The sequence below is a fragment of the Amphiura filiformis genome, chromosome 18 (genome assembly GCF_039555335.1).
Source record: "Amphiura filiformis chromosome 18, Afil_fr2py, whole genome shotgun sequence".
In the NCBI taxonomy this organism is placed as follows: Eukaryota; Metazoa; Echinodermata; class Ophiuroidea; order Amphilepidida; family Amphiuridae; genus Amphiura; species Amphiura filiformis.
In genome coordinates this window covers 10,154,352-10,170,330 of record NC_092645.1, presented here as the reverse complement: position 1 = coordinate 10,170,330, position 15,979 = coordinate 10,154,352, and the positions used below count along the sequence as shown (strand labels likewise).

Genomic DNA, 15,979 nt, shown 5'->3' with positions numbered 1-15,979 from the left:
TGAATTGGTTTGAATGTAGAATACTACAGGTACATGTACCAGCTTTGTTAAAAGTTACACATGAGTAAAGTGGATAACCTCGATATTTTATTGCACCCATGCTCATGATGTTAACCATTTACGGATCTACATCACCATTTGCTTAATAAATTCAATATCATACCTTCTTTCCCGACCTCCTCCACATTATTGGCCACATCAGCATCCGCACCTGAATATAAATGATTGCTGGACATTAACAACAACATACATTGTAGGTGTCTTAATACAAACACTACTCTACATTGACCTCTAAACTTTGTCTCAGGCTTATTAACCCTAACACTGACCCATGATTTTTGCTATCGGAAGTCAAAGAAGTTCCGAAAAAGTCAGGAAGAAGTAGAATTTTTCACTTGGCACCCCCGGGATTGGAACCTTTGACCCCCCGCATGCCAACCACACGATCGTGGACCGGTAGCTACACGGGTTATTGCTGCCCGGCCAGCAATTCCGTGAGCATTAAATTTGACACTTAGGGTGATTGCGTCACGATCGCACTAGACCCTGGGATGCATGCATGCGCTGAATTTTTCATTGTGGTATTCTGTGGTATTTTCGGGTGTAAGGGTTAACATAGGCTCTAATCTGGAAAAATACATCTTAACTAACCCTTACACTTGGATTTACAGTGTATGTTTTATACGAAATGTGGGGATTTTAAATGGGTTTGTGTTATATAAACATGGCTTGAAGTGGAAGTAAATAAGTTATACTGTAAGAACACTTTTAGTAAAGCACTTTAAGGGATATGGAATGAGCGTTTGACAGTATTTTTGTGGGACATGAGAGCACATCAGACATATCGAATTGCATTCTGAATACGAAGAATGTCTTTCTGATATCAAATAATTTTCATTTTTGAAATTCACGATATAATATAAATTTTATGACAAATTATTAAAATTTGATATTTTCACGTCTACGACCAATTGATCCTGAGGGCGTCATCATCTTCTGATGACGTCATACCATCCAACAAAGGATCTATTGGCAGACACCATTGAGAAAGGCAACAGAGTGGATTGCCGAAACTGTATGGCAAAAAAGTGAGTTTTTTTCTTGGAATTATACTATGAAAAACTTTGTAATTGATATTTTCACATTTTTGATTAATACCAGTCCTCAATGTAAATTTGATAAATCTAATGATATATTTTAAAGTGTATGTCGCTGGGGAAAAGTTAGCGATCAATTGAAAATGTTGACCTTTCATATTGAAGATATGGATTTTTTTCCAATAATACCTCCTTTTTTTGGTGTTTTGGAAAAAAAAAATCCATATTTCAATTGGTCGTCGGCATTTCATCCCACCTACATACACTTTAAGAATAAATCATCAGATTTATAAAGTTTACTTTGAGTACTGTAAAATATCAAAAATATCAATTTTTAATCATTTGCCATAAAATGTGTATTACATTGCTAATTTCAAAAATCAAAATTATTTGATATCAGAATGACATTCTTCAGTATTCAGAATGCAATTCGATATGTCTGATGTGCTCTAATGTCCCACAATAAATACTGTCCAAACGTTCATACCCCAGCCCTTATCCCCGCACAGAAATTGCACTTCGTATGATTTTAGTTGGTGGAAAAATATAACTTTAATATGTACATTATAACAATATTAGTTACTTGCAAAAATAAGTCTGTGTTGAAAGATTACATGAAATCTGGTTTGGCAGACAGTCACTATGGCCATACGTAACTCGGAAGATCTGCTCAAGTTATAAAAGACATACCATTATATTTTTAGGGAAACATAAAATTGTAATCTGGCAAGTCAAGAGTTTGCTCCTATTATATTACACACAAAAGAGACCCTATATTTGGTAATGCGCTGTCAAGTTTCACTTAGGACACTAGTCAAATTGTAAAATGATGCATGATGTGTTGTTTCGTTTTGTAATAGTGCAAACTCTTCACGGAATAACCCCCTGCACCATTTCCTGTAGCCCTCACCATACACGAAGAGCGATCGTGTCAAATATTATACACCAATCTATCCCCTGTGCCGTTTCCTGAAGCCCTCACCATAGATAAACTAATGTCACTATGGCCATTACGTAACTCGGAAGATCTATAGAGCTGCCCAATTTATAAAAGACATACCATTATATTTTTAGGGAAACATAAAATTGTAATCTGGCAAGTCAAGAGTTTGCTCCTATATATTACACACAAAAGACACCCTAAATTTGATAATTAATGGCTCGTCAAGTTTCACTAAGGACATTAGTCAGTTTGTAAAATGGCATGTTGTTTCGTTTTTAATAGTGCAAACTTTTTGAGTTGACGGAATAATATAGTATAACCCCTTCAAAATCTGATGGTCAATCCTTACACGCCTAGTTGGCCTCCACTTAACAGTTCATACATATACTACAAACCGGCAAACCCTTGCACAGACTGTTAGAAGACTACCTATGTTTAATCTCATTCTCAGTCATGTACTGCCATACAAAACAAATTAATACCAAATACAGAGTGTACATGCGCCTAATCTACAATTTTGTTAACATGGTTAAGGTGCCCGATCGTATTAAGAGCTCGATTATCTTAAACTTTCCATTTAAACTACTTGAATTGAATACTTAAAATAACCGTTACAACTGTCTGTGTAACTGCTTCTTGACGGGCAAGGCATTCACTTAGGAAGAAAACAATATTCTATTGCATGCATAAATTAGTTGCTTATTTGGTACTATGGATCAAATCAATTCAATATCATACCTTCTTTCCCCACCTCCTCCACGGTGGCCACATCAGCATCTGCACCTGATAATAAATGATTGTTGGACATTAACAATAACATAGAAGATGTGTTATTTGCATAAAGAATAGATTTTATTTAAATGTTAGTTTTTACTGGTCATATTAACCCTTTTTAATATTGAGTCAAACAAATGTGGTCAAAGGAAGAAAACTGCTAGCAGCGCCTACAATGTGTGTGCATTAGCTGACCGATCATATTATTATCATGATTATTGGCGGAGCTTCACGCAGCAGGGATGTACATACACGACATAAGACGAATTGTGATATGCACACGGTGTATACGTCAGGACGTGTGGCAAAATAGCGATGAGCACACAGTTTATACGTCAAGACGTGTGATGAATAGCGATATGCACACAGTTTATATGTCCAGTCCTTGAAATAAGAACAAAAATCCAAGGGTCATCCGGACCCATGCTGATGAAATTAAGGGTCCTCACCAATAAGGAGCGTCCTTGCATCAAATATCATTGAAAGTAGGTGCGGACCCGCAAATTTCCTACGGCACGGGTCCGTGTGACCTGTAACAATTGAACCAAGGAAAGAGCAAAAAATCCTAGTATTGTTGTTCCACTGGGAAAACATTCAGCTCCCTGAGTCTGTATATGTCACTGAGTCACAATGACGCACTTTCATGCGATGTGTTTTGCCATCACTCAATCAAGGAAAATTTAGAGCATTGCTGTGGAGCAAATCACGCCTTATGGTTCAATACAAACACTACTCAACATTGACTTTCTAACTAATTATAGCTGTTCAAAAATGTGAAAGCTAAATTATAGCTGTTCCAAGCATAAGCTACTGGCTGTTCAAACTTACAACTGCTGAGTAACAGCCTAGTGGAGGCTTAATTAGCTGTTTTTCACTTTGGTAAGGGTAGTGGCATACCTGAAGGACAAAATACGTCTCCAAGCAAAACATTTATAAAGGATATATGCTACGGAGTCGATACTCCTCCACTATATTTCTCAGTGGCTTGATTCCATTTGAAATTGAAGTTTAAGGTTCAAACTATTAAACTGTATCTTTAATAGTTAACAAGAAATAACTATTATAGGGTAAAAGCTAGGCTCTAAACCTATACGCCAGTATGTGAAACAGAACATTTGGAAAATCACTCTACGCCACTATGTGTTGCGACTGACGATAAGTCAGGATGAACACACCAAAACCAGTCAAGAGGCATGAAAAAAAAACCTATGAAGAAACACATGCTTTGAAGGGTTTTTGCATACAATTTCACCTTCATTATGGTCGGTATCTTGGTGCAGAGTTCAGCCACCCTTTTCATCTGTGTGATTTTAAAGATACCCTTTTCAACCATTTTTTACTGTTTTTGACACCCTAAGCGAGTAACGTACACAGTCATGAAAAAATACCCTTTTTACTCGTTTCTTTGTATACACAACCTGAAATACAAGTGCCCCCATAGGGCCCCATAGAATTCTTTACATTGTTTTTGCCACTATGATGTAAAACAAATTTGGATGCCATATTCATTTGCTTGTTTAAGGATATTTAAAACAAAATCAAATGGTATTTACCTCCAACAGCCCTTAGTAGGACAGCTATGTCACCTACAGGCTCTGCACCTAAAGGAAATTTAGAAAATTATGATATTAGTGTACACATAGCTATAAGAGAAATAGATAAATAATGTGCATAGAAGGTTGGAGAGGGAAATATAATAGTGCAAATTATATTCTTCATTAATATATTCATTTTTATTTGTTGGTTAAAAATTGATCACCTGACCAAAAATAGTTCTATTATCAGTTCTTGCATATTCCTAGTATAGGCCTATGGAGACTGGGGAGTGACTGCTGGAAAAATACCTTGATGATGTAATTAGCTGTCATTCGTCACAGCTAAGTACCATACACAAGAAAAGAATTAGTCCAAGACAATTCTCTGGCATGCTCACACAGGCTGTGATATGACACAAAAAATTATCATCAAAAAAGTTTCAGAATCAAGGAAGTTTATGTTTATTGAATTAGTAATATTGCAATAATGTCAAGACCTTGCAGAGATGATTTTCGTTCTTATATTTATTCGGAAGGTGAACGTTTTGCCCAACATATTATGCAATTAAAAGATCAACATTTTGTGTTTATAGGCATAACACCAGGTAAAGGAAAAAAAGTACCTTTGGGGCAATTATGCCCTGTATGTGCCCGGTGTGCACTTTTCTCTATCTTCCGCAGGGTGTGCAAAATACAACTTGAATGACTGCATAAAATGTTGAGAAATCACATACGTTTTTGGTGTATTTTTGTTCCTGCAGTTCAGTGAACATGCACTCGGTGTCATAACTAGACCTGACCTCTCAGGGGAGGGGGGCAGGATTGAAAAATTTCCCAATTTCTGATCAAAAGTAGTAGTATTTTGTTCGGGCTGCTTGCCACGAAGCATTAAGTGGGTCGGGTACAGGGGCCTGCCTTAGGGCCCCTTGTGCGGGTCTTGGGGGAGGAGCCCCCAGAAGCTCCTGGTATTTGGTGTACTTCAAACTTGGTATGGTGATAGGATATGGTAGCCTGATGTGCTGTCTAGTTTTGTGTCATGTTATTTGCATATTTATGAAAATTAATGAGCTTATTTGCATATTTTCCTTAAATTTCCATGAATCCAATCTGCCGCTTAAATGCAATAACCGATCAAATTAATTATTATATCTTCAGAATCTTGCATCCTATACCTTTGTACATAACCCAGCTGTCCGATAAATTTGTGTATCGGTCGCCTGGAGCTACAGGGTTTTTTTCATATCTGTAGCCTCTTCATAGAGTGCAAAGTTCATATACTTTATGTGCTAAAGTCTCTTTTGGTGTCATTTTTTGTTTCATTTTCAATCACATTTTTGACCAATAATCACATTTTGACCAAAAATCACATTTTTGACCAAAATCACATTTGTGACGGAAATGACATTTTGAGCAGAAATCACAATTTTAAGCAAAGTCAAGCAAAGTCATGTTTTCTTCTAAAAATCTGAGTTTTTTTTACTAAAAATCATGCTTTTAAACAAAAAGATTCTGAAGACATAATAATGATAAAATTGGATGGATACTTTCACATGATACCTGAATTTATCAATCTTGCTAGAGTTTTCAAATATCACGCTTGACTTCGTCTCGCATGATATTTGAAAACTCTAGCTCGACCGATAAATTCAGGTATCACGCTCAATCCGTCCAATTTTATATCAAACTTGGTTTGGTGATTGGATATAGTGACCTGATGGACGGTATAGTTTTTTTTGTCATGTTATTTGCATATTTCTGCATAATTATTAACAAGCCTATTTGCCTACATTTTGCCTAAATTATTATTAATCCACTCTGCAGCTTAAACGCAATAACCGATTAACTCCAAATTGGTTTGGTGATTTATTATGATGCCATGATGTGCTGTACAGGGCTGTGTTAGTTATTTGCATATTTATGAATATTAATGAGCTGATTTGCATAATTTGCCAACATTTTCATAAATCCACTTTACAGCTTAAATGCAATAATCAATCAACTTCTAACTTGGTATTGTGATTGCACATGGTGGCCTGATGTGTTAAATGTGTACTTTGTGTCATGTTATTTGCATATTTATAAATATATTAACTGGCTTATTTGCATATTGCATATTATTTGTATTTACAAACCTTTATTTACAAACCTTTGTGTGTGGGCCCCCTTAATTATGAACCGTGTAATTCTAGTTTGTGTATGTTTTTACAGTAAATGACCGAAATAACACCACCCATTCCAGTACGTTTCAGATGCATCTGTTTGCAGGAGGAATGGCTCATTTATCATGAGAAATGAATTCCCTATTATATCCATTCCAGTGAGCCCTATGAATGATCTAACAGTCTTTTCTTGTATTTTTGCACTTAGTAATGGTCAATTGTATTGCTTTTTCAATTTTCACTTCGTAAATTTTTTGGGTTGGCGATTTACATACTGAACGCTTATTAGGAACAATATGGTATCTGAAGATGTCAGCCATATACTCTATGACCATGTCACCATTTATCAATCAAATCAAACCTACCTTCTTCACCGTCCTCTTCCACAGTATCCTGACCATTCCCTGGCTCGTCTGCACCTAAATATTAAAATGATTGGTTGGCTTTAAAATGAAATAACGGTACGTGCCACCATTTACCTCATGTTGCCAAAAAAGGTAGATGAAGGACTGTGTTATGAACTTATGATGAAAGTTTTATCTTTGTGGGGGAAAATAGTGACGTTTTAAGGCCAATGAAAGCCGATTTAATGAGTTTCCCGTCACCCGCCCTCATATCATTTTCTGACCATCACTTGAATTCATTATTGTGATTTTCCAAAATTAACAATAAAAACTGGTAATATTTGCACAAAAAAACAATGAATATCTGTGCAAATATAATGGAAAAAATTAAAATCAAAACATCCATTTTGCTACCAGACTGGCAGCCTCTTTTTAGCATACTTTTAAATCTCATTAGGGATAAACATCCATCTTTGAGTGCATGAGCGGTAAATAAAAATGCATTTTACACCTCTGTTTGGCAGAGATGTCAACAAGTCATTTTTTGCAAGTCAAGTCCAAGTCACAAGTCCTTTTGTCCAAGTCCCAAGTAAGTCAAGTCATTTTGAAAAAGTTGCAAGTCAAGTCAAGTCACAAGTCTTCAAATCACAAGTCAAGTCGCAAGTAAGTCACAACTTGTCACAAGTCACAAGTCTATTCACCAGTTTTGTGTTTGCTGGGACAGGACCCCGAGTTTTCAACCCGACTTTTACTTCTCACGCTGAGCCCGTGTCGCTGATTGAGGGCACTATATATTTATGTATATATTTATTTCCAGTTCAGGTTATGCCGGACACAAGGCCCGCCAGCGGATAATTCATTAATGTAATTGTAGGCCTATTAATATTCATAAATTCTATCCATAAATTTCAATTTACAGGAAAGTAACCTCAGACTTGCGTTGGTAGCAAGTCAATTTTTTCAAGTCTAAGTCCAAGTCCAAGTCATTTTGTCTAAGTCACAAGTAAGTCAAGTCATTCTGCAAAAGTTGCAAGTCAAGTCACAAGTCCCAAAAATAGTGCCTTGAGTCAGACTCGAGTCCAAGTCACACGACTCCAGTCTACCTGTCTGCTGTTTGGTCATATAATGAAAGTCACAAAAATAATGATAAAAAAGTTACCTCTCTTGTTTTAAGAAATTATGTGATGGGAAACTCAAGATTGATTGCAAGGGGCCTTAATCAACTGCAGCATGTGATACAAATGAGCTTATTTTGACATCTGGTCTGTGTTATGTACGCAACCTGCGTCCAAAATGTAAAATTGAAACCTAACCTCTTTTTTATACAGCTGAATTCAATGGACTATCTGGGGAATCTGCACAATGAACTGCACATAGGATGAATGAAGTCAAATTTTCACACACCACTGTACTTAGCTTTATTGTAATGATTTCTTACACACAAAATGTGGTATATTAATAGTATAGACTGAATCCTTCATTATGTTAAGGGAACTGGAATGAGCGTTTTGACAGCATTTTTTGTGGGACATGAGAGCACATCAGACCTATCAAATTGCATTCTGAATACGAAGAATGTCTTTCTGGTCGATATCAAATAATTTTCATTTTATGAAATATCACGATATAATACAAATTTTATGACAAATTATTAAAATTTGACATTTTTCACATTTTGGAGATATAACAGTTTAAATGATAATTAATGATATAGTCTTAAAGTGTATAACTTTATAAATCTGATGATTTATACCTAAAGTGTATGTAGGTGGGATGAAAAGCCGACGATCAATTGAAAATTTTGATCTTTCATATTGAAGATATGGATTTTTTTCCAAAAAGACCTAATTTTTTTTTTTTTGGTGTAAAATCCATATCTTCAATTCTAAAGGTCAAAATTTTCAATTGATCGTCGGCTTTTCATCCCACCTACATTCACTTTAGGTATAAATCATCAGATTTATAAAGTTTACTTCGAGTACTGTTAAATATCAAAAATATCAATTTTTAATGATTTGCCCTAAAATGTCTATTACATTGCGAATTTCAAAAAATCAAAATTATTTGATATCAGAGGGCCATTCTTCGTATTCAGAATGCAATTTGATATGTCTGATGTGCTCTAATGTCCCCCAATAAATATACTGTCCAAACGTTCATACCTCTTCTCTTAATGTTCTTTAGTTCTTAATTTTACAAAATATCTTGTAAAGAGGGATTAATTTAGGGTTACCAAAGCCTGTGTTGCCTAACTCGGCAACATGCTGCCTGATCCGGCAGTACTTCCTGATCAGGCAGTCGGACCGGACTGTTTAGTGTGTCTGGTCCAACCCTCTGGAACCAGTAACCGGCTATCCTACGCACTGCTCTCACAGTTGAATCTTTCAAAAATGGTCTTAAAACATATATTTTCTTTGTTGTTGTTATTTTTGTATGTTTGTAAAGCGCAATGTTCATATTTTTGGTATTGCGCTATATTAAGCGCCGTTGTTATGTCATGTTATGTTATGTATGCTGGATTTAAGATCAATTGTCTAGGTTGGTAAATAAATTAATTTATTACCTTCTCCCATGGAATCTCCGGCAGCATCTACATCGGTATCCCGGGCGGTATCCATCTCTCTATTTTCCTGCCCTGAACAAAGGAAAAATATGATGATAGTTCAACATTAACATTAAATAGAAGGTGTCTCAGTACAAACACTTTAATATTAACAATTTCCTTCTTTTGTTTAAACATTTTTAGACAATTTCAAGTTCTAAGGCATTCCAAAACCAGTGTTTGTTCACATTTGGGATCATATCTTCCAATCCAGTCGAGCAATTTTAATTTAACTTGCACATATTAATTAGTACCGGTATAAAGGCCGCACAAAAAGTAATGCAGCTGTTATTTATACGGCTATAGCTTCAGAACTAATAATTGTTTTCACAATATTTTAACACAGAAAGAAGAATTATTTATTTACACGCATTCCCATCTGTCCAATGCCATTCAATATTACCGCTAGCAAGACAATAGTGCTTTTACATGAATTCCCGAATTATAAAGTTGCAGTTTGCAACGATCAATGGTTTAAGCATTGTGGCACATAAAACCTTTAAAAAGCTATTATCTTTGTACTGACTTCAAATCGATACAAATAGATTGCAACTTCAGGTATTTTTCTTTAAAAACACTGCTGTGTTAAAAACACTGCTTTTTCACTATTTATTATTATTATTATAATATTATTATTATTATTATTAAAATGATAGAGTGAACAACACCCCATGAGGAGTGACACAAGTAAAGAACTTATATGGGCACTATAAAAGACATCCACAGCCTAGGAACAACAAGAGTGAGGGGTACAGTAACTTCAGCATCAGACACATAAAATGAGATGCTTATGCACTCTGGTCTTGAATTATGGTGCGCTGTTGTCTCCCACTACTGCATCTGGTAGGCTATTCAAAACATGAACTGCAGTGTGGATGAATGTCCTGCCAGTAGATATGGTTCTAGAAACTGGTACTGTGAGAGCATGGCAAGGAAGTTGTATGGAGCAAGTAGCTCTTCTGACTACAAATGGCTTTGGGAGCAGTGCCTTCAGATCTGGTGGGCACAAGCTGGTGTGCATTTTGTAGATTACTGCTGGTGCAGCAACTTGACGTCTTTGATGGAGCGATGTGATGTTCAGCTCTGTAAATGCTTCCTCTTCGCTCTCACCTGTGATTCAAAGGGCCTTCTCTGGATAGAGTCTAATAATCCTAGAGTGGTAGTGCTGGCACTCAAGACAGTGAGGCATATTCCATCTCACTGTACACTTGGGCCTTGTAAACGGTTGCTCTGTCTCTCACATCAAGTTTGTTTGCAGCGCTCCTCAGAGCGCTCAGCTTCTGTCCTATGCTGGATGAGACGTTGGAGATGTGCTTTGTCCAGTTCAGCTTGCTGTCAACTGTGACTCCCAAGATCCTCAGCTCCTCCTTCTCAGCCAGTTCGGTGAGAAGTTCGGTACCAAGCAGAAGATCTAGCTTGGTTGGATTCCTCTTATTTGTTGTTAATAAAGTCTGCACAAAACGTAACGCAGATGTTATAAATACACCTATGGCTTAAGAAGTAATAAATGTTTCCACAATGTTTCAACATAGAAAGAGGGGTGCTTTATTTACTTGCATTTCGATACCCCCATTTGTCCATTGTTGTTCAATATTTACAACACAGTAGTGCTTTTAAAGAAGAAATCCCGCATTCATAACTTGCAATTTACAGCGATGCATGGTTATTACGCAATTGTTGTGACACATAAACCACATCATTATCTTCCGCGCTGACCTCAGATCAATACAAATAGCTGCAACTTTTAAATGTGGGTATTTGTCTTCAAAAACACTGCAGTGATGTTAATATTGAATGAAAATGGATGAATGGAGTATAAAAATGCGCGTAAATAAATCGTCCCGTTAAATTATTGTGAAAACAATAATTAGTTCTGAAGCTTTAGGTGTATTTATAACAGCTGCGATACTTTTTGTGCAGTCTTTATTTGTTCAAATGGGATATCAAAATGCGCGTAAATAAATCATCGTTCTTTCATGTTGAAATATTGTGAAAACAATTATTATTTCAAAAGCTATAGGCGTATTTATAACAGCTGCAACTGCTGCATTACTTTTTGTGCAGTCTTTATGTATAAATAAGCAACAAATCCAATAAAAAAAAATTACATTGTATTCATTCATACCTCCTTCCATGGAACCTCCGGCCGCATCATCATCATGCATCTCTCTATTCTCCAACTCTGAACATAAGAAAAATTGTTGAACATTAACAATGAAATAGAGGTTGTCTCAATACAACATTTCAATATTGACATTTTTCTTCTCTTGCTTTTGGAGGCACTGCAAGCACATGCATAAAATCTTTCGCATGTGCACCTAGTAAAAGTGAATCTGCATATTAAATCTAGAGAAGATAGTGTATACCAACTCTCTGACAGCATTGGGGCAAGCCTCCTGTGATATGAAATGGTGAATAAGCTATATTTGCTTTGCGTATGTGAAAATTAACTGAACTACATATTGAATTTAGGTGAACAGACATGTTTAGAGAATAATCTGATATAACACCAAGAGATTTAAAAGATGATTTTGGAAGAATACGTAGATTGCTGAGTTTCAGTTGAACATTCTGAAGCTTATGCAAACTACTGTTATTTGTAAAAAACCATTCCATTTTGTCATGCAATTTAATTTGGAGCATGTCACCATCTTTCATTTATTCTAGCAACACAATATGTTAGTTTAGCAAGAACACATACCCAGTTGCCTGTGATATTCGGATTGTATTCAGCAAAAAGTTATATGTCCTCCGTATATATAAGCATGAAAAGAAACATCACATGCACAAATGATGTAACCAAGTGGTGCGGTATATAATGTCAGGGCCATATAGTAGAGAGGCCACTTGCTTTGGGGTTAAATCCGGGGGGGAGGGGGGCACTCAACTGAAATTTTGGTAGGGGTGTGCGGCGCGGAGCGCCAAACTTTGGGAACTAAGAACTGCTTTGGGGAAAATAGGGGCTTGATGAACTGAAATTTCAACATTTTTGTGGGTCTTGTGAACTAAAATTGGGCCAAATTATAGGCTTTGAAGCTAAATAGATCCCAAAATTTTGGCTAAAGAGCTACAATTTCCAGAGTTTGAGGCTCAAAGAACTGGAGCATGATCCAAATGTGGGTCTTAAGGAACTGCCGGGGAGCCTGAAAAAGGGACCCTTGACCGCCGCACATACCCATACCCCTTTTACATGTGAGCACCTCCTCCGGGGGTTAAATAGGGTCCCAGGCAACATTTTTGGACAAAGGTGCCAGCTGGGTTAGAATTAATTATCAGAGTCTCCTCTATCTGTTTAACCTGGCTGGCAATTCTGAAAAGTGACATGGACTGAGATATGTTTGGTTAAAAGAAGTGTTTTTTGTGACTTTCTTCCAATTTTTACCCAAAAATGTCAAAGTAGCCATAACTTCAAAATGAAAATTGACTGCAACCATAATATTTTGCTCTTAGTTATGGAGGACATATCATTATTTTATATATGTGAACAAGAATATTCCATTAAACCATATTGAGGTAAAAAACAGCTTTTTTCATGATTTTTATATTTTTTACCTAAAATGCCCATTTTTACGCTTTTTTTTTTTTTTTTTTTTTTGGAGTGAAAATTTATTTATTTGACAAGAAATGTATCATGTCAATGTATTGAGCTGGATCTTTGAATTAATAAAACTCAAAAGTGCCTAATTGCTGTGACCAGTAGTTTTTGACTTATGCCTGCCAGAAAACCATAGGCCATAAAAATATATTATTTGGATTTTCCACTTTCATACATGTATAGGCATTGTAGCAGGAAGGCCACAATAACAAGTCCAATGATTTAAGATTTAGAGAGGCCACATATTGATTTTGAAGTTTTCGTCCAACATTTTTGGACAAAGTTACTAATTGTAATAATATCTAGGACCCGTTTTTCAATTTTTTGAATTTCGACCAACTTTGAGAGAAATTTGCACCAAAATGGTCAAAAATGCTGATTTTTCAAAAAAATCATAAAAAAGTCTGATTTTGGCCCAAATTTCAAATATTTTTTGGTGAAATTGGTTAAAATTCACAAAAATTAGTCCTAGATGTTTTGATCTAGTTTTTAAAAATTACTAAAAAAAAATATTTTTTGGGATTTTGGGCCAAAAATGACATTTTGGCCCAAATTTGACCTCACAGATGAACTTATCAAGTCTTTGCCATTCTATATATGTATACTTTTATATACTTTAGACCAACAATTTAGAAGTTATGAGGCCCGAAAGTTTCCATAATTCCAGGGTTCAGACTAACCTAAGAATTTTTTTGTTACGATGCATGAAAAAGAAGTGGGCCAAAAATCGCTATTTTTGGGATTTTGGGCCAAAAATGACATTTTGGCCCAAATTTGACCTCACAGATGAACTTATCAAGTCTTTGCCATTCTATATATGTATACTTTTATATACTTTAGACCAACAATTTAGAAGTTATGAGGCCCGAAAGTTTCCATAATTCCAGGGTTCAGACTAACCTTAATAAGCATGATATAATTGTAATTAGTGTGACATATAAGAGGCCGATTGTAATTGGTTATGAATGATTATATAATTCTAATTATTATGATGGATTAGAGGGCGATGGTAGTTAATTAATAATTATGACATAATAATAATGAGTGCGAGGGATAAGAGGGTTGTTGTATGTAATTAACAATGATTAAAGTTATATTGATAAGAGGAACGTTAATTGTTAACGAGTAGTTTGATTAAGAATGAGTAGCATTTATTTCATGGAGTAAATACGTATCATAATATTGAATGAGGTGATGGTGAATGAAGGTATCGTTGTTGCTGTGCTACAGCGATGCCGCAAAGGTATTGCTGTTGCCGTGCTACAGCGACGGCGTAAGCTAGACCTTTATGAGGGGCCTACACCGACGGCGTGTAAGGTAGACATATTTCCATAAGGCTACACCAACGGTGCAAAGGTGCACCTTATGTATGCCTAATTGTTAAAGTTGTCATATTAGCAAATGAATGTGGTGGAGGAAGGTATCGTTGTTGCCGTGCTACAGCGACGGCACAAAGCTATACCTTTCTACAGGGCTACACCAATGGCGCGAAGGTGTCGTTGTTGCCGTGCTACAGCGACGGCGCAAAGCTAGACTTTTTTGAGGGGCTAAACTGACGGCGCGAAGGTATACCTATTTCCGTATGGTAACACCAACGGCACTGAGGTATACCTTATTTGGCCATGTCACCAAATGAATGTAGGGGAGGTAGGTATCGCTGTTGCCGTGCTACAGCGACGGGGCAAAGCTATACCTTTTTACAGGGCTACACCGACGGCGCGAAGGTATCGCTGTTGCTGTGCTACAGTGACGGTACGAAGCTATACCTTTTACTGGGCTACACCGACGGCGGGAAGGCATCGCTGTTGCCGTGATCCAGTGACGGCACGAAGCTATACCTTTTTACTGGGCTACACCGATGGCGCGAAGCTGTCCTACAGCGACGGCGCAAAGGTAGACTTTTTGCGTATTTTGTAATGACTTGATCATGTTAGTAAATAAATGTAATGAAGAGGAGGAAGGTATCGCTGTTACTGTGCTACAGTGATGCCGCTAACCTATACCTTGACATTGGGTGAAGGTACCGCTGTTGCCGTGCTACATCGACGCCGCAAATGATTTTTTTTTATTATTTGATTATTTAAAGAATAAAAATAAATGACCTGCTTGGTTTTAGGAGTAGGCAACACATGTTTATTTACGATTCGCCCGCCCAGGCCCGACTTAAAAGCTGTTAAAAAAACTAATCCCTATTATTTAACATGCACATATTGAATCATATATTTCATATTAATACAAGTGATCGTTGGATTGAGGATGATGATGCTTGGGCGATATACATATGATGCACATGTGAAATGGGGAGTTGCTTGTTTGTTGACAAGAGCAAATATTAAGTTAAGTTGTCATTGGTAAGCGCATAATGCACAGAACTTAGTTTGCACCTGGTTGTCACTGGTTGGTGAATGACCTATGTACTGGTTTATGTGATTTCATAATTTCCAGATATTATAAATAAAAACAGGACTGTGACCACTGAAAAGTTAATTAAAAAGAAAATGGTCATTCATCGCTCATACAGTCCCGACTAATTAGGTGAAAAAATAAGCATCATATAAGACATTTCTTTTACAAGTTCAACAAAACATTGTGAATGAAACAGAACTTGAATTATCTTCCATCTTTATTCAGATTTATATTGAACGTAAGAATGCGGTCAATGTAAAGCTTGTGAGTGGTAGGGGTGTTTTATGAACGACGTATAATCATGATAATTTTTATCATTTATACTTAGCAAGGTCTTTTAAAAAGAAGAAATTTGGTACAAAAATCATGGAAATCGGTAGTAGGGTTGTTGAGAAATTGTCGTTCAAAGTTCACACGGCGATGTCGCTGTAGCCCTGCAACAACGATAACCTTCCTCATAGGCATCGCATTAATGGGTGAATATTTATAAAGTTTGTTTGTTTGTTAATTAATTCATTAATTAT

General features: G+C 36.3%; 2 protein-coding genes across 2 annotated transcripts in view; one reads left to right on the top strand and one right to left on the bottom strand.

Moving 5' to 3' along the window:
* The window catches only part of LOC140139831 (uncharacterized), a 192,548-nt gene that overhangs the window by 26,286 nt on the left and 150,283 nt on the right, over positions 1-15,979 (top strand). The gene's annotated exons all lie outside the window — the stretch shown is intronic.
* Positions 1-15,979, bottom strand: part of LOC140138959 (uncharacterized) — a 32,217-nt gene that overhangs the window by 2,874 nt on the left and 13,364 nt on the right. Inside the window, exons 4-9 of the mRNA XM_072160740.1 lie at positions 11,580-11,636; positions 9,416-9,487; positions 6,874-6,927; positions 4,368-4,415; positions 2,779-2,823; positions 164-211 (exon numbers count right to left, since the gene is read on the bottom strand). Coding sequence (XP_072016841.1) covers positions 164-211; positions 2,779-2,823; positions 4,368-4,415; positions 6,874-6,927; positions 9,416-9,487; positions 11,580-11,636 — 324 coding nt within the window. The remainder of the gene's footprint in view (positions 1-163; positions 212-2,778; positions 2,824-4,367; positions 4,416-6,873; positions 6,928-9,415; positions 9,488-11,579; positions 11,637-15,979) is intronic.